The sequence below is a fragment of the Heliangelus exortis genome, chromosome 23 (assembly GCF_036169615.1).
Source record: "Heliangelus exortis chromosome 23, bHelExo1.hap1, whole genome shotgun sequence".
In the NCBI taxonomy this organism is placed as follows: domain Eukaryota; kingdom Metazoa; phylum Chordata; class Aves; order Apodiformes; family Trochilidae; genus Heliangelus; species Heliangelus exortis.
Genome location: NC_092444.1, coordinates 723341 through 742971, shown reverse-complemented (window position 1 = coordinate 742971; position 19631 = coordinate 723341). Strand labels below are relative to the sequence as shown.

At 42.4% G+C, this 19631-nt stretch overlaps 1 protein-coding gene across 7 annotated transcripts in view; it reads right to left on the bottom strand.

Annotated features, from left to right (window-relative positions):
* Nucleotides 1-10345: 10345 nt before the first annotated feature.
* Nucleotides 10346-19631, bottom strand: part of DHRS3 (dehydrogenase/reductase 3) — a 31440-nt gene continuing 22154 nt past the window's right edge. For 6 of the 7 annotated variants that reach the window (XM_071766901.1, XM_071766903.1, XM_071766905.1 and 3 more), the window contains 2 exons: nucleotides 16823-18999; nucleotides 10346-16131 (listed from right to left, as the gene is read on the bottom strand). In XM_071766901.1, coding sequence (XP_071623002.1) covers nucleotides 18915-18999 — 85 coding nt within the window. In that variant the 3' untranslated portion in view covers nucleotides 10346-16131; nucleotides 16823-18914. The remainder of the gene's footprint in view (nucleotides 16132-16822; nucleotides 19000-19631) is intronic. The other variant, XM_071766902.1, reaches the window with a different exon arrangement.

The window sequence follows — 19631 nt, the reverse complement described above, 5'->3', positions numbered from 1 at the left end:
AGACTCCAGTGTTAACCACATGAAATAAAGCTTGCCAAAAAGGAAAAAAGGATTACTTATTAACCACTGACAAACAGAGGAGAAAAAAAAAAAAAAATTTTTTTTGCCTTTTTTTTTTTTTTTTTTTTTTTTTTTTTTTTTTTTTTTTTTTTTTTTGCTATTTTCCCCAGTAGGACTACAGCACATTCTAATATAGAAATAATCTTGGAGCAAAATGCAATTACATAAGAGTTGCATGCCTGCTGCATTATATCAGTTCTATTAATGGCCTGGTGTGCAGCTATGCTGCCTCAATGCAATCAGACGCCAGTAGCACCAGGGGCTCTGGATTTGTGGGCTGTTTTTTTTCTGTATTTGATACACTGCTGCCCAAGCAATGTACTCGGCACAAAGAGTTCTCTCCGTGGCTAAGAATAACCTTGCACCTTCGGCCTACTCTGGTCTGGCTCAAAAGTACTAAAAGGCTGTAAGAGAAGTAAACAGATTCCATGTGCATTTCCATTTTGGATAAACGGATGTGTCACCCAAAGAACAGAAATTGTGTATGGGAGCTATAGAACAATTGCTTCTGCACGCTGGAAATTCTAGTAAAAAAAAGTCCCCTGGATGTTGAAGTTCTAGAGAAATTGTAACAAATAAAAAAGCAATCCCTCTCACCAGCTGTCCCTCAACCCTCTAGACACAGCACCAGCAAACATGTGCTTTGACCTGGGAGGGTGACACTCACCAGAGCTAATGGCTACTGCTCCAAGGCCCTTGGCAAACAATCCACAATCAGCAGTACAAACCATCGGGCACTGGCATAACAACATAGCAAAAAAAATTGATAAAACCTGATGAGCAAAAATAAACAGCTCCTAATTGCACAGAGCTCACACTACACTGACATTTACAAGCAGGTTTAAAAGCTAGCCTTGAGCTTCTTCATTTCAAATGCTAAATCCACATAACACAGGCCTTCACCCACATTTCCTCTCAGTAGCTACCGTTTTGCTTTCTCCTCCAAGCACACACCAGAGGGAAGCTGGCATGCACAAGATGTATTTATACACCAGAAGCCCAGAATGCATCACAGGACATACAGAAATTCCCACAGCATCAGCACTGTTGGATGCATTCTGAATTTAAGACAAGCATCCACTGTCAAAGCAAAAAAGTTACATGCCTGTTTGCAATATTAACCACCAGTGGCAGGCTGCTTAGCACTGCTTGTGTGCCTGAGCCTTAGCTGTATATTCACCCACAGATGATGGTATCACTGCAGGATCCATTTGCTGTGAGTTCCTGTGGGAGTTTGCAATAACCCATAGATGGCACAAGAATCCAGTTTCACACCTTGCACTGGTAACTGGACTGCTATGGGGAGAAACCAGGGTTCCCTGCATCTTTCCTGCCCCAATACCAACAATCTGTGACAGAAACCATGCCACTGATCACCTGATGATCAATCACAGCACTGCCTGCACTGCCCGCTGAACAATCTGCACGCTTTGCAGGCTGCATTCAGCAACACTCCTTCCCATTACCTGCACCGAATAGGTACTGCTTGCTGACCAGCAAGAGAAGTTTCCACCACAAGGCCCCAGCACTCGCTCTCACAGAGAGATGCAGAGGGGAGGCATTTCTGGAGGTCTGGCTCTTATTCATGAGAGAAATGTTTCCCTTGGCTTGTGAAAGTTGCTCAGACTGAGAGCAGTAACAGGCTGAAGAAGCCAGCTTTCCATTCCCTGTTCCATTACTCTTTTTGATTGGCACTTTAATGAGGGCGCCAGGGGTCGACCCCCTGCCAGGGGGCCGGTTCATGCCCCGTTTATCTCACAGTCCATGTAAGACTAAAATAACACGCCAGGCTGAGTTTCACTGGCTTGTGATCCAACAGCCCACCATGATGGATTGAGTGACTGCAGCAAGTTGGCAGCTAAAGTGTGTTGTAACAGTATCTTTCTGTCAGCACAATACAATGGATTTGCTGATTCCCGGGTTTTCCCAGTGTTCACCATTACCATCGGCTCAGAATTTTCTGAAGTTCATTTTCCAAGGGGCTGCAAAGTGATAATAAATAACATACCAAAGGTTACGCCAAGCTTTTCTTCCCCTCAACTGTCCTACTGATGACAAAGTAGGGGTTGTGGTGCCAGCTTTACTACATACAGATCAGTCATAAATTAACTTGCTTTTCCAGAAAGGAAGAGAGGGGGCAGCTATACTGCTCTTTTTGTGTGAGCTCATTTTGCCAGGCCAACACATGCTGCACAGGACTTTTCACCCCTGAACAGAAGAGTGAATGCTATGCAACACCAGAGGAGCTTGCTGTGTAAAGTTGCTTTCTCCAGAAGATCCATCAGCGTATTTGGGGGTTAAGTTCACAGGCTGCAGAAATATGGCTAAACCAGCCACTTTGTCTTTGGGATCATCTTACTGATTCACATGGCTTAGAACAAAAAAATAACCCATAACTGAGATACAAAATCCAGGAATCCTGTGTGAGGGATGGATTACGCTTCAGATCCCTGTCTTTAATATTACGACATATCCTCATACCTCCTCTACAGGAAAACTCTAAATAAGGGCTTTTCCCTTTAAAAGTCAGGGTGTTAAGAAATTGGATTTTATTTAGTCATCTAAAGAGGTCCTCTATGTCCTCTTACTACCTAATGCCTTGTCTCTGTGCCCTGTTTCCTCAATATCCTTTTCATTCTCCTTGCTACTGTCTGTGAAATGAACAACTTGCCACAAATACTGGGGAGAACATTCTTATTTTCTGCTGTTGCTATCCCAACCCCTCCAGATTGAACAAATGAGCTCCACAACAGAAGTGGCTTTTCACTTCTGTTATCAGGATTTTTGACAGCACTAATTGCAACAAGCTAACAACTCTCCCACCCCTCCAAGTCGGATTAACAGCCCGCCCCCAGGGCTAATGAATATGGAGGGGGAGAATAACTCTAGATACATACAAGTCTACAGCTTTCAGTTTCTTTAAGGCCTTACATGAGACAGTTATCACTCCCAAAAATACCTCTAAAAACAGTTTTAGAACTTCAGATTCCCTAACATCAATGTGTTCTGAAATATCTCCTTAAGGCCACCCAGAACTGATCCAGCATCACCTGCTCCCATGTCTGGAACTCTAAATCTATCTGACTGACCAGAATAAAGCATGTTCCCACCAACATGAGAAATTATTGAGAGAGAGAATGAGCAAGGAAGGTAAAAGAAATGATAATGCAGATCTGGACAGGGAAGATGAAGGAAGAATGCATGGGAATATGAAAAATTAACATGAAGGGAAAACTGTGCCAGACTGAAAAGCTGCTTGAAAAAAAAAGAGCTGCTTTCAACAGCAGCTTACTGTTTACACTGACAATACGAATCACTAAACAATAGAGATTTCAATTCATGGTGCTGCAGAAACAAGCCTCATGAGTTGAGAATTTTTATTTGCCAAAGAGAAGAAACAATCTTAACTACAAACTGGAACAGCAACAGCACATGGGGTCGCCACTGGTGCAAGTCCTTGCTAGCCCTGAGCATGTAATCATTGTAATTCTTTGCATAACTCCTCTAGTTTGCAGTTCTGTGCACCCCAACACTGTAGCCTGCAGATATATTACTCATCTAGCTTTGAACTACCTACCTCAGAGACTGCCAACAGCTGCCACAGCAGAGTTAAGCAGATGTGCTGTGAATGCAGTCTGAAGCTCTACTGAAGCTGCCAGTAGTCACTCAACCTTGCTAACCCAATTCCAGCTCCTATCTGCCTATGCAAGTTGCTGCAGCCAAGCCCCAACTGCTCCTCTGGGGAGAGCTGGATACTTACACCTCAGCACAGGAACACAGAAGAGGGCATGCTGAGCCTGCAGCCAGAAAGCCTGGGAATTATTAGGAGAAATGAGTGGGTGGGGAAGCTCAAGGGAGCAGTGGGAGGATGCGGGAAATCAGGAACACTGATTTGAATAACTGGTAACAATTATTAGATCTTTTTCGGTATGAATCATCTCTCAGAGACTCATCATTTAAATGATGTCACTCAGGGGGCAGTAAAAAAAAAAAGTAGAAGACCCAAGCCTGCCCTGGCATAAGGCTTTCAAGCCACAAGGTGAATGGCCCAACAGGTCTGGGGAACTTCACCAACACACCTAAAAAGGGAGCAACTTCTGTGGAGAATACACACTCTGACAAAACAGACAAGGAACTTTGTCTTTAGGAAGATTATGATGCTACTTAAAGCTCTGGGTCTGCCTAACTGATGGGAAAGGAGTGGTCTTGCTTACCCTATGACCACTGAACTTGTCCTTGCTCCATTCCCTCCCCAGTGGTGTTACTTGCGTTTACAACTACAGGTTGTAAAATTAGCCAGCCAGAACCATCCAAAAAGAACAAACCCAAAACAGAACAAAAGAAAAGCCCAAAACAAGCAAACAAAAAATGAGTTTGAACAGAATCCCTTCTCTGATTTGGCTCCCTAAACCCACAAAAATGCTCCTGTCATTTCAGTGGAAGGGGCAGCAGAGAGCAGTGCTGCCTTATGCAGATTTCAACTACTTCTCTTATCTTTTTTTAACAACCGCCAGGAGAAGAAAACCTGTTCGATAAACAACGAGTAGCACCAGCAACAAGCACTCAACAGCAACCACACTACACATACTCCTTTCCTCCACACCCCCACTTTTCCCACTCTACAGAACCATGGGCTCTTTTTGGGCTATGGAAATACAGAGCTTCTGCACCCAATCCACAGCTGTTTCTACTACTATGCAGCTCTTCTGCTACAGCACAGGGCTGACCTGAATGCACATCTGGGGATGGATACTGGTCTGAGCTCCTGTCCTTCCTCAACACCCAGGAATTTCAGATACCAAGGGAGATGCTGTCAGTACTTCTTTGCAGCCAATCACCTAACATAAACCTGGCAGTGGCTGAGGAGCTAAGGAGAAATGGCATTTATATGTAGTCTGAAAGAACTTGAATTCCTTCCAAGAAACAAAATGGGGGGTGGAAATCATTGTTCTGCATTGAGCAAAGCAGGGGGCAAAACTGAAAACATTCACTGCTCCAGGAAGGCTCACCACTTCTTTAAGGTAAAAATTATCTCCAGGTTTATACAATGCTCTACCCATTTGACAGCAATGCTCCTGGCATTTACCACCTGAAAATGCACTACCAGTAAAAGTTTCTTAAGGGGGTCTGCAAGGACCTTTGTTTTATGGAATTTAGGCACACATGAATTAAAATACATGGCTCAGCTCCTGGAAATACTGTGTATAAGACAGCTTCTACTGGCTTCAGACCTTCCTTACCTACAATGAGTGAAAAGGACAAAGGAAGATCAGAAGAGAACTTGAGAATCCCAAGCAGTGACTTTTAGCCTAAGAAGTTATTTACCAGGTATTACTCTCCAAGACATTTGCCACACCAGAAAACAGAAAAATGGTCTAAAAAAGCATACCAAGAACTTCAGCCTTGCCACTACACACTGATTGTGGTGGAGCAACTACTTAAAAACTAGTAACTTTAATTTGCCTGGAGCTTTCTTGGGAAAGGAGAAAGGGAGAGGAAGGAGCAGGGATTTAGGAAAGGATCACAGAACAAATTCAGTTTCATACCACACACCTCTGGAGTAAATCCCATTACATATAGGTGATGTGAGTCCACGAGTACACCATGTCTGGTTATCAATACGTATTATTAACTAAAAAAAATTTAAGCTTAATGGTCAGTGTAATGCTATGTTTTTACAACATCTGTCAGCAATTATTTTTATTTACTTTCACTGCAAATGCAGAAGAGAAGTATGAACACCAGAATTCACTGAATTCCCACCAGTCTTGTGTTTTCCCAGAAATAATCTCTAATCATCCCTGTTCAAACACTATCATTTGTTCCTGGCCCTCTCCAGTATGGAATCTCTTCCCAGTAGTCTATGATCAGAAATTATTGGTCTTCATTCTACACTGAAGCAAATAATGACTGCCCCCTCTGCAATTAGTGGTGTTACTCCTGTAAGACAGTTGCTTTTTCAGACAGCAATTCAAACTATAATATTTCTTGAACTCAAAACAGCAAATCAAGCCCCTTTCTGTTCCTGCTCTCCCCTTGGCCATGTTTTATACTACCACTACAGAAAAAAAAAAAGCAAAAAAAACGGAGGCAGGGACAGCAAGGGCTGTGCTCTACTTGAGTTGTACTCCACCTGTGCAAAACAGGGTGAGGAACAGGTTAGCTGGGTGAAAAGTTCACTGCAAGCTGAGCTGTCTGTTTCTCTTGCTTAATTTATCCGATATTTGGCTAACCTTGCTCTGAACCCAGCCCCCAAGACCCCCTTCCTCTCATCCCTCCCCAGCGTGTTCATGTCAGCCAAAGACACCGCCCCTGATTCCCTTCTCCCTGACCCTGCTGAATGGAGCGGGGGCTGGGACAGAGGGCCAAGCACAGAGTGAGGGCCCTTGCACTAGAGAGATAATAATTATTTATGCTCTAAACTTTAACAGGCCTCCTTCTCAGTAGCAAACAGAAAACCTCTACAGTCAGCAACACTGCCTGATCCCGTGTTCAAGCTTATCAGTTTTCCCAAGGCTGGATGGCACCTACTCTGCACTCTCACCTCCTCTGCACTCTGCCACTCTTCCAAGGACCCAGCACTTCCTCAGGATCTCATAGCTCGTAATGGATCAGACCTTGCCAGGAGACTGTCACACAGCTCCTCTTATGTTCCTGATCCCCAAGATACTGGTTAGCCCGGTGTCTCCATTACCTCGGTTCTGCAGCCCAAGACCCAGAAGGAACACAGCAGACACACTTGACAGGCTGCAAAGAACAGAGCAGTACCTGCAGTAACACCGAGCATACACAATACCACAGACAGCTTTCCTCTCTTCAAATCCCATTAAGTCAGTGAAGGAAAGGTGGGGTAGTGAGAGGTGTGCTACTGATGCTTTGTGGAGAAAAGGATTCCCCAACCTTTATGCTCCCATAAGCTACTCATACTGCAGAATACATGAAAGGTTCTGCTCAGACACTGCTGCACTGCTTCTCTTTTAGTGACAGCCTACAACTTTCCCAGACATCCTCCCCCTGGACCCCTAGCACTGTGACAAGAACACCCTGAAGTTACTCCCACTGTGCAGGCAGCAGCAGGGCATCAGTTTCACCTCCTAGAAAAACATATTCAACTCCACCTCTTGATTCAACACGTCAGAGTTCCACATCAGGTGATGCAAACTACTGGAAAAACTGCACAAGAATGTGCATTTCTCACAATCTTTCTCTGTTTTCCTGCTGTGCTCAGGACTGCTCCCAGCACTCTCTGGGGCAACACACAGTGTATTTGATGGCCTTCTCAATGACTGGACACTTCATCAGAAAACAGTGCACAAACCAAGTCTGTCCTGCTTTCACTGCTTGACTGTGCAGCTAGTACTCTCTTTCCTGTTTAATCTCGGACTCATAAGAATCAACATGCTTTTATACCCACCTGCTGGCACTCTCTGCCTCTAGGAGATGGTGAGTTAGGATGAAACAAGACTCTGCTAATTGAGAATGTTTCCTTAACTTCACTATACCCTTTGAACAAAGGACTTTATAGCTGTTCCACAGGTCAGATGCACCTAAGGTGCTTTAACTCCGGTAGAAAACTCTCACAAACAGCTTATTATTATTAATGATCTGTTTCATCACAGTGACCAAAAACTCTATTACAGCATCACTGAATCCAGAGAGAACAGAGCTGTTGTCCCACTGATCTGGGGCGAGCAGACACACAGCCTGACAGCTTTACAGTAAGTGAAAATTCCTTGTGGTCTAAGAATAATACTAACTGCCTTCTCGGGATCACCAGATGACCTTGCCTTGACACATGGTTTAATTTGTCTGGAAGCAGTGCAGACCAGAGTAGTTCTGATGCAGTCACTAATTCAGTGACACCATCCATTTCAAACTTCACAACTCCCACACCAAGGTAGAAGACCAGTTTGCAACAAAGAGTCCTTGTTATTAAAGGAATCTCAGGCCCTTATCATAGGACGTGATCCAGCATCCCCCACCTAAACCCTGCACTTTTTCAAGGCACAATAATTGCTATGAAGAGCAAAGCAAGGTTGTCAGGAAGACATCAGACTTCAAACTGCTACATAAGAAAACAAAGGATACACCCCAAGCCCTTAGCCCACATTGCATAACTTAAAAGTATCACCCAGATACTCACCATTGCATCAGAATAATTAAACTATTAAAATAACAGACAACAATAATTTCCATACAAGGGGTTCTTTGTGCAAACTTTCAAAGCCTTTGTTAGAGATTTTAACACCCCTTCAAAATTGCTGTAGCTATTCACAGACAGGTAAAAAAGCATAGGATTGATACAACAGATGTCAACGACGATGCATAAGAAAAAAAGTAAAATCCATCGTAGGGTTCAAGTGCCACATATCCCAGTTCTTTGCTCCTTCCATCCACCACACCATAAAGCAAAAATACTTCAAAGGATACCATACCAGCATGGGAAAACTAAAGGCAAGCTGAACTGAAATACAGCTCAAGTAGTTCACAACGTATGATTTAAGAATCACTTCGTTTAAAAAAAAAAAAAAAAAAATTAAAAAAAAAAACCCAACACCTTTACGCGGCATTTTCATCATCATGGCATAAAAATCCAGTGTTTGTTAACAACCAAATAGAGTTTGTGCAAACTCAGCCCTTCGGAGAGATCAACAGCTTTCACTTCAGAAATCACATGATACAAGAGGACAATTGACAAGTCAAGCTTTAAAGGGAACCAATGTCCTTTTTTGAACGTATCCAACAACAACAACAACAACAAAAAAAACCCCAACAAACAACAAACCTTTGCCCCCTTTTCACCCCACAGAAAAAGCCACATTAAGAAAATATAAGAGAGCAGCAATCGGAAACAGCATTTCGGGTTCTCCGGTAGGTTCTTCTGTTCCTGCCAATTCTACAAATCGAAGGAAAAATCTCTGTCCTCGCAGACAGACCTTCACAAACATCAATCCATTTCCAGATACCCAAGGTTCAACGCACTCGTTGCTTCTGTCACGAACGCCCATCAGAATTAACTCTGAAGAGCAGACCCTCGTATTTAAGCGGCAGGGTAAGCACCGAGAGCTTTAGATGCTTTGCTTAAAGCGAAACGAAAATAATTAAAAGACAATACCACGAAAATCACCGCATTTGTGGACAATGGGCTTCCTCCAGAGAACCATTCCACAGCGAGGAGCGGGGTCCCGGCCTCTCTCCCCGGCGTGGCCAGGGGCAACGTCCTGAGGTGCAGTCACGGTATGTCGCGACAGGGGCCCTCCTTCACAAGCCGATAACGAGTCTTTAGCAGTTGCCCCCCTCAACCCCCTACACACACCCCGAGAAGCAAATGGCACTTCCAAAACCCCTCCAGGCACCCTGAATCGCGGCCGTTCCGCGCTTTTTTTTTTTTTGTGCCCTCCATCTCCAGCCCCGTTCTCCTCGTCCACACTCCGTGAGGTGTCCGCACACCCACCCCTTCTCATTCACCTTCCCCCTCCATCTTGTGAGGTGCCGGCAGGCCCGAGCGCCGCCGCGCGGGGAAAATACGTCCCGGTTACTTTATTTTATTTTGTTTTGTTTTGTTTTGTTTTACAGGGGGTGAAAAACAACCCAAATCCCAGCTTTTTCCCTCCTCACCTCCGCGCCCGCCGCCGCCTCCCTCTCCGCCTCAGGAAGGTTCTGGAAGGTGCACGAGCCCCGCGCGCTGCCAGCGACCGTTAACGGTCTCGAGGGCCGCCCTGAGGCACCCGCGCAGCCAGGGCCGTGCTCAGAGCACTCAGGGTTCGCTGTCGCGACACGGCGGTGCCGGAGCCTGTCGTGACAGTGATCACAGGCATCGGCAGGAGATGGAGGGACGGCCGGGGGCAGCGGCGGGAACGGGAGTTTATCCTAAGGCATCGTCCGGGGTCTGCGGCCAAGACCAACCGTCCCGCAGGAGGATTTGCTACCTACTGAGCAACCAAAATATTAAAAATTGCTAACATGTGGAACGTATTAGGACATTTAGAAGGAATTCACATTCATTGTTTCACTTGAAATATAAAGGTTATAAAACTTAATGGCCACATGACAAGGAAACTATATGAAACACTCGGAGATTTACAGAGCAAGTGTTCGGCTCTTCAGGCATGTGGGCTGAAAATTGCTTTACAATAGGCAATGCAACCTGTGGTTTGAACACTGAAGTTTTCTGGCAGTTTTCTTTTTTTTCTCTCTTTTTTTTTTTTTTTTTTTTTTCTTGACCTTGCAGACTGGTATTCAGTTACCACAGCAGCTCCAAAGTAAAACAGAAACACAGCTTGTATCTTTCAAGTATTTATTTCTTTTGTCCTGTTAACATCAACTAATGAAAGGAATTGTAAGGATTTTGAAAGGGAGTAAAAAGAATGAAAGCAGGAGAGAGGAAAAGAAATACCAACATAATGGCTTATTTCTCACAGCATGTGCTGCACAAATGAACAGTAAACACATACCACAGAAAAATGCAAACAAAGGCTACGATTGCTAAAGGTTCCAGGGGAAAAAAAAAAAATCTATCGTGAGTGCCCCCAAGCAAACAAATCTGCGATTAAATCCTCAGAGCCTTCACACTTCTGGGCCAATTTAGCACAGCAGGTATCTTCCCCAAAAAAAAACCCCTGGCAGGGAGGAACCATCGGGCCAGGTTTTCAAACCTTGTTTTGTGTTAAGGCATGGAAATGTTGAATGGTGGCATGAAGAGGAAGCTGTGATCCAAAGGGTCAAGTACAAGTGTGAAAACCTCATTACAAACTTGCCACTAGGGTTTGTCTGTCCAGAACAACGATTCATGGGCAAATACCGTATTTTGTCCAATAATAAAAACCACTGGGTTTTGGCAGTGGGCATGGCTCTTGCCTCTGAAATCAGGCCAGGAGTGGCAGATCCAAGATGCTGTCACACCAAGGCTTTAAGGTGATTTTAATTTTTTTTTTTTTTTTGTTTAGGGTTATATCATCAGTGCATTCATATATTGTCTCATTCTGTGACACCAGGCAAGACTCCAGTTTTCTTTTTCACCCTTGCCCTAGGTATAAAATAGAAACTGAAATGCTCTGGTGGTGCAAGGCTTGCAAAGGTTAAAATAGTTAATAATTAAAATACTATGCGTGCAGTTTTGATACAGGATTTTCAAATCTGTACTCAGAGGGAAAAGGGAGAAGATGAACATCAGGTGAATTGCATTATCAGCAAGCACAGCCTTTCAGCTGATGCACCTGTGTCCTCATGGCTTTCAGACATTCTGCTCTTTTTCTACATATCTACGTTTGCTCATTTTCCAAATTTAAGTGGCAATACAGTTTTATTCCACTTAAGTTTTTTGTTTGTTTTTTTTTTTAAAGGAGCTAAGGGTAAGTATGCAGCAAAACAAATCCCCCAAAAATCATAGTACCATTCCACTTGTATGGAAATACACCATGCCCTGATGACAGGAGGTCACTTTCATATTAATTAACTATTCCCAGAATCAGCACAGTTTGATTTTTTTACCCTCAATATCTGAGGCTAGGAGAGAAGTGAATCCAGTGAAAGAAACAAAGCAGAACTGTGAATATTTGCTGCTATAAGGCAAATGCACTTTTGACAGAATCCCAAGTTAGTTTTTTTCCCCTTGAAAATGTCTATAAGCACGTTTTTGATCACAGAATTGGAATATGTCATGAGAACGCATTCAAGTATGCATTTGCATTAATGCTGTTGCCAGAAGCCATCTCACAGTCATCATCAGACATACTGGAGCCCCTAGAAAGCTTTCTGTGGGATTGGAAGGCATCCATCCAGGGGAAAGCAAAGCCACCATGTGGTTTGGATGGCCAGTTCCCCAGGAAAACTTGACATTAATGAATGGCAGTGGCAGTTGTGGTGAACAGCTTGCAAGCAAATCATTGCCTGAGAACCATGAAGTACACAAAGTATTTGATAAATGAAATTTTGAAAGAAGTCTATTTAAAAATCAAGTGAAAGAAACCAGGCTAATTTTACAGCAAGGATTGTCCATGTCAAAGAGTTCTGCCAGCTGGAATGAAGATCACCAGAGTAACAGTGGCCCAGCCAGCCTTGGAGCATATCCCACATGGCATTACATTAAACTGCAAAAGGACACCTTTAGGTATGATAAGAATAATCTTTTTTAATATTCCTGAATGGGAAATTATCAGAAGAAATCAAGCAGCAGTGCTGGATACCCTACAATTCAGGACTTGCACCATATTTCCATTAGTAAGACAGGTGGAAAGGTTTCATGTGCTCATCTGGCTGTTTATTTTCTACTTTACAGATCTGTAAACATCACTAGATCTACAGCTCCATTCTTTGTCCCAGAAAGCAGGGAATGTTGCACCTTTGCACTCTGGACTTTTCATGCATCTACTGTTTCAGCAAACCTTCCTTTCACTGCCTGACTTTTAGCTTAGGATTCCCCCTGGATGGTTAAAGGGACGTTCTGGCCAACCATGGCCAGTACTTCCTAGCTCAAACTCGGATCCTGTAGGTGTTAGAAAGAATATGCAGTTACCAACCTGTCAGCAAGAACTACTGCTGGCTCTCTGGGCTTTTGGTACACTTAATGCTTTAGAGGAAGCTAATCTCAAAGATGTTTAGGGCAGTTTGTTAATGTTTGAGGTGTGGGCACAGGCACACACAGGTGAGAGACTGCCTGAAGGGAAGGCGCCGAGATGAATAATCTGCATACACAGCATTTTGGCTCTGAAACTGTCAAAACACAGTCCTCCCCAACAGGAACAACTGGAAGAGACAGACAAAATGATGAAAAATGAAGGGATCAGCAAAAATCAGACCTAATATAAACCCAACTAAAATAAACTCAGCACGGCTCCTGTGGCTCCTTCAAAAGAAGGTCTTCTCCAAGAGTTCATTTGAAAGAACTCAGTTCACTGAAAAAGAAAGATAGAATATAACTTCCTCTATTCTGTGCCATTAAGAGCCACTGGCAAATCTGACTGACAAGATGAAGAGGTTTTTAAAGGGAAATCCTGAGGATTGCATTGCTGCCTCCCAGACTGCACCACCTGAAATGCGACCAAGTTTTGCTGCTCCTAAATACTGGGCTTAAATGTTTGGAAGAATTAAGATTGGTTTCTGAAATGAGAATGAGAGCTGTGAGGAATACTGGTCTGAATTTTAAAAATTACAGTTTTTACCTAAGAAATCTTACAAAAATCTGCTTGAACAGAGGAGAGCTGTATTGGGCAACCTACTTTTAGAAGTGGAATGAAGATGCATTGACTCTATGTTCAAAACAAAATGATGTCAGAAGGCTCAATGCTATGGAAGCAGAGCATTCTATTGAATGTCTGTACATGAGTTCTTTGTATTTTTAACATGTATGTAGCAACTTTTGCTGCAGGACATCAACACTTTTTATAAAAAGTTGTTTTCCTGTCAGCATCAGATCCCTCCTAAAAAAAATTTAAGGCTATATTTAATTTGATTAACATGTTTTTTAAACCTCTGTCTTAAAAATAATCTGCATTTATTCTTCATTGCTTGGGGAAGAAGATACTTGGAGAAGATATCCAACATCAGCTTTTCACTTTTCTATTATTTTCATTATGATTTCATTAATGTAGACAGGGAAATCTTATACCTAGGATGCCTGTCTGTGGAAAACCTGTACAATAGAGGCAATTCTTTCGGATAAAGAAAATTAAAATTAAAAAAAAAATGCTTTTGCATCAGAAAAAAGCCTGAGGTTCAGAAAACTGAACCACACCTATATAGTAGCACTAGGTCAGAATGATTACTAACATAAGGCAGAGAATCACATGTCCTGGTAGTACCTAGGCATGATAGATGACTCTTGCAGCTGGCTAGGAAAAAGTGAGTGGTGAGTCAAACTGACCCTTGCTTGGCTTTACATATATGGGTTGCTTTCCTTTCCTCAAAAAAACTCCAGAGAGAGCAAGCAGTGACTGGTGTCCTGGGGTGTTCTGAGCCAGAAAGCTACAAAGTTAATGGACTGCATTTTAGGGCACGGTGACCCATAGGAATGAGCAGGAATAACAACACCCATCTCTTACAGACAGTGTATTTGGACGGAAATCACATGCTACTGTTATTCTGTAAGTTCAGGAATAACTTCATGGTGTCTGGTCTCCACCTGTCTGGGGCCACCAAATTCTACCTAAGATTAGATCTGTCCTCCTTTTCTTTTTTTTTCCTCTTGGGCCACTGTCAAGCTCAAATTGGAATGCTTTCTTCCCTTACTTAAAGAAGAACTGTTCTTTTATAGATTTATGCAGAAAAATCAGTATATACTGTCCCCTTGATTTTTTTTCCCCCAAGTTACTGTCACGATGCCCATAGCAAAAGCAAGCATAAAGAAATAATAAGTTTGGACTCCTTGGGAAGGTGTGAAGATGTAAATTATCTCATCAGAGGTCTATGCTTTTCCATGCACCAGTCCACACGGGCTGGATCAGTACCTGTTTCTGCTCAAGTGTCAGCTTGAGGGATCTGTTGCAGAAACAGAAGAGGGTGTTGTGTTCCAAGAAAAGATGCCAGGAGCAGGAGGCATTACCTTCCCTGTACTGGTAACACTTGTGTCCTGTGTCTGTAACTGCTGCCTCAACCCGATGCCTTTCACTCAGTCTCGACCCAATACTAAGGTTGCAGGATCCCAGCACCAGGGAGGTGAGAGCTCCAGGGGCAGTGCAGAATATTCTGATTCTCAGGGCTGTTGGTTGGTGAAAAAGGAAAAATATTACATTTGACATAATCTTCCTTTACCCTTAGTATGAGCAAGTGCTGTCAAAAAAGTGGCTGTCACCCATATTAAGTTTATTAAAGCCACATGAAGAAATAAAAACAAAGTAGCTGATCCAAGGTCAGCCTGTATTCTTTTCTCAACAGTTGCATTTCAGCTAGAGGAAAACACTGAGCCAAATTAAATGTCTGCTAAAAACAGATGTGTTCTCTTTGAAACAAATGCCCCCACTTAGGCTCTGCCTGCCTTGAGTCTGTTACTGCGTTTTCAGGAGATTTGGCAAGTGCAGAGCTCTCTGCTAATATCTGAAGGTGGGAGTGTTCAGGGAGTTGTCTGAAAGGCTTGCAAGACTAGATCTGATCATATCCACCCACACTAATTAACACATTACATAAAAGTACAACAAGTTTCTCTTTGCAAACATCAGAATCACTTGCCCAGGCACTTTCGGTGACGTTCTAGAAGAAACGCAGGGTTGGACTTTGTCACTTTTTAACCCCAACACAACAATGGACACACAGACAGGGTACAGTTCCCACTTCCACAGCTCGCTCCTCATCCTGCTGAAAACCCACGCTGAGCAGGGGTACAGCTGGAAGGGCCTTTTTAAAGTTCACCAAGGGTGCAAGAGGGAACATGATTTTTTTTTTCTCATCAAAACCAAAAGACAGTATCAGATATTGAACATAAGGAATCAAGTTTACTTACAAAGGAGTCCTTCTCTCCCTGCACTGCCTCACTAATTATGAAAATTACTTTGTACAAACACTGGCCTCTGAAAACACCTGGAACTGAAAAATCCTCCCATTTAAATATGTTTTTTTACTAGCAGGAGAACATATTTCCCAAAATGGTAAAAAATTTCTCTATTATTCCAATTTTAAACCAGAAGCAACCTCCTGCACAAAAATACAGTAAAGGGTTTTCTACTTCTTCATAGATTGAAGCAAGTAAAACTGCAAGAGCTTAGCTAATTTCATATGAAATTTCTGTGACCTATTTCTACAGCTTCACTGAGATTTCTCCAGCAGAATAATAAATATATACCCCGATTTAGATTTACTCCAGACTCTGTATGACATCTGGCTTCAAGATGGTGGCACTGAAAGTGCAGTAATGACATAGGAAAACAGAAGAAAAAAAAAATAATTGTGCAGTGGAAAGCAGGAGGCAGTGGAGAGAGCAGGGAAAACCAAAATTAAAATAAGTCAAAGGGCGGAAATGCCTTTGAGAAGGCCTTAGGCTTCAACAAAGCTTGTCCACATTTGCAGCTCTTCAAAATTGCCCAATACTAACCTTATGTGAAAAGGACAGGAGACCTCAGCAGGCATTCCAGAGGAGCCTTTCTGTAAAAAAAAAAAAGTTTTCAAAAGTATCCATCCAATTTTCAAGTAGCTTACTGGATGGAGAGCATTCTGTCTTGCAACACTCAGGAGAGAAGAAAGTCTCTTACCCAACTCTTCCTTACTATCTGAAAAGCAAAGTCAATGTTTTCCTCCTCTGCTGTTTGCTGCATACCTCTCCCCCACTGTGACTGCTATTTGACCTGCTGTCTGCTCAGAGACCCTGAGGGGAAGAGAGAGGCAAGGTTTGTGTGTGTGTATGAGAGGAGGGAAACGGCAAGAGTCTCAGCTACATTCTGACTTGTTTATATTCATTAGAAAGAAATCAATAGCACGGAGTATACAAGACAACCTCTGAAGACAGGGAGTAGCTTTATGCAGTGCAGGAAAAGAGCAGATTCAGCCAAGGGGCAGGATTTGGGGGTGAGTGGGGAGATAATTTCAATATGTGTATTAGGTTTTTACCTCACTTCTTACATTAGGATGTCATCAATGAACAGAATCTCAGCATAAAGGTTTAATTTAAGGGTGCACTGCAGGGTGCCCTTTTTCACCAATCCTGTTAGCTCTTACATCTATAATCCTGGCATGCTTGACTGTGATTAATGAGGAACCAGAAAGGATTAGAGTGCATAAGGGGAGGTACATATAATCATCCCTTCCCCTCCCACCCATCTCTTGATAAATATGGTACCTTCACTATTACTGCAGATCCTGGAAGGATTCTCCCTTCATTGAATTTGTGTTTTCATTGAACTAGTTTTCTAGTTTTCTTCTGAGAAAATTTACAAAAAAATAAAGCTGAAAGCATCTATTAGGGTGGGCTTCAGAATCATAGAGATCAAAGTTTCTTTTCATCCTCTCCAGAAAGCCTCAGACATTTAGGAATTCAAAACAAAACTCCATTGTAAGAAACCTTTTTAAAGCTGGCACAGTGCTACAGCTTCTATCTTCTGCACTCTGAAGGAAAGCACTGACCCAGACACAAGAGTTCCTCAAAACACCACGCAGCAGAGGGGTTGCATCAATGGCACTTTTGGCACTCTCTTCACCCTAAGCTGTGCAGGAAGAGCTTTACCTCCTGGTTTGCAGCCAGGCTCAGCTGGACCTACATTGCTGGTCGACATTTTACATGGCAGAGCCAAGGGGGTTATTTCTAGCTCATAGTTTTTCTGCTGTAACTCAGATTTCTTTTAGGAAGCTGTATAATTTGGTGTATGGGTTTTTTTCCTCTTGAGTACTGCTTCTCCTTTCTATAGCATTTTCCATGTGAATTTGCTGAGCTTTTGACAAACATTTAGGTAGCTAGACTTAAAACTTTTGAGGTAGGGAAACACTAGAAGTATCTGCTTTGCAGGTCAAGGTGCACCTTGAAATTATGCAGCTTGCCCCAGGTCACACAGGACAGGTATGGAAAAGCCCCACATTCAAGTCAGAAGCCCTAAATTCACTCCTTTAACCACCTGGCCTCCCTGGAGGTGCTTCTTTCAGGTGTTCTCCAGTTAAGCTTGCTACTTTCCTTGTATTGCAATTATATTAATTCCTCTTTTAGCAGTGTTCCAATGTTTCAATGACATTACAATGCCTAGTGCTGCACACTGCATCTGGCATAGGAATGCAGTGTTGTTCTTACTAGGCTGTCACAGAGAATATATCATTACAAAAATAAATAATGTCTAGCTGCTCTGGCATTTCAGTCCAAGCAGTATTTATCACTTTTGGCTGATCAGTACCTGATTCAATGCCCCTAAAAAACAATGGGTACATTCCCAGTTGAATTCATCGTGCATTTAATCAGGTCTTTGCTAACTGTGCTTCCAAACTTCACATTTCATGCACACTACAGTTCTGCCTCTTCTATTTTTAGAGCATTATTCACTTACTTCACTCTGCAGATTGATACAATGGATTTTCCTCTGCATGGATTATGTCAGTGAGTGTATGTTTGTACAAGCAGGCTCTAGTTTTAGTTCTAGATTTAGTTCATCCCCAGTGGGATGCTGCCTACACGTGTGGCAATCTGGGATTAATGCTAAAAATATATATATATTTTATCATGAATGAACAAAAATATTCAGAAAGACAATTAAATTTCACATAGGAGTTCAGTGACAGAATCTTCCATTATTCAAACTGTCTGCTCTTCTGACTGAGCATTCCTCTCCAGCCTTCACAGGTGAAATCAGACAGCAGAGTCCTTCCAGACAGAAGTCCTGGGTGGCCTTTACCAAAGAAAACATCTCTCCACAGTTTGCACCTTCCCTGATGTGAGTTGAGCACAGCTTCATCAATGGATGTAAAGTGAAGGAAGGGGAGGAAGCTTCCACTAAATGTCCATAACTTAGCTCTTCAAAGGATTTTTTAAGTTCCCCATTCAAAAAGCTGAAATGGAACCAGTAGCAGTTGGTAACTTCTGTTCCTCTGGAGAGAGGGGATGAAGGATGGGATGCAATGTGCTGCCTCTCAGCAGAGACAGCCCACAGACACTTTAGAAACAAAAATTACATCTTAAATCTATGATTAGCTTTAACAACCGAACTCTAAAGAATTAAACATCATACAAACATTTCACACTTTTTGTTTTTCTTTCCAAGGGTCCATAGTCTAGTCATTCAATCCTGTGCAAAGGTCATGTTACTATGGATATGACCTGCAAGAAATGTGTTGCCTCAGAGCAGTGCAAGTCACATGAACAGGCTAAAAGCCAAGACTGCTGATTCAGAGTCTTGTCAGGATTTTCATGCTTGTGTTGGTTTAGCTGAAGAACAGTCTCTGCACCACCAAGTTTATGTTCGTCCTTTAAAAGTGTTCATGCAGGTGTAGCTCCCAGAAAACTTGTGGATTTCTTCAAGTGCTGCCTGAGGGAGAATGCTGCAGGAGAAGCAGAAAGAAAATAAACAGACCTGGCAAACCTCTTAGTCTGTTCTAATAAGAGGATGTGTAAATATGCATTTATGTACACACATACATAAGTACACATATTCTCAAAAATCAGCTAGGGAGAGCAAACAGACAAAACATGTCATTATCCTGCTGCAAGGAGGCCTAAAATGAGGAAATTATATCAAGCTCTCTTTCTCTACAGAAATATTTATCCAAAAATGTCTGTAAGAACTGTAACTTGGAAGATCCCATCATGTTTTATTCCTCCCAAATATTGTGCAGAATCCTGCACTCTGAAATACATGAACTTAAACTGAGTTGTCTGGTTAACTTGCCATCCATTTGTGTGAGGCATGTTGCATGCTTACACGAGGTATGGATATAGATCTAATTTCCTTACACCTACTGTAATAGAAAATAAACTATTAATTCTTACAATCAAGGAGAAGGGAAAACAGCCCTATTTCAGTTTCTGTGAACTTTTGAGAGTATCCCAAATTTTATATTCAGAGCAAAGCATTTATTGCAAATTATTTTTCCTGGTTTGAAATGCAATATTGTGATTATTTTCAACAAAAATCTCATGGCTTTGTTTCAGTTCCTAACTGAAGTAGGTTTTC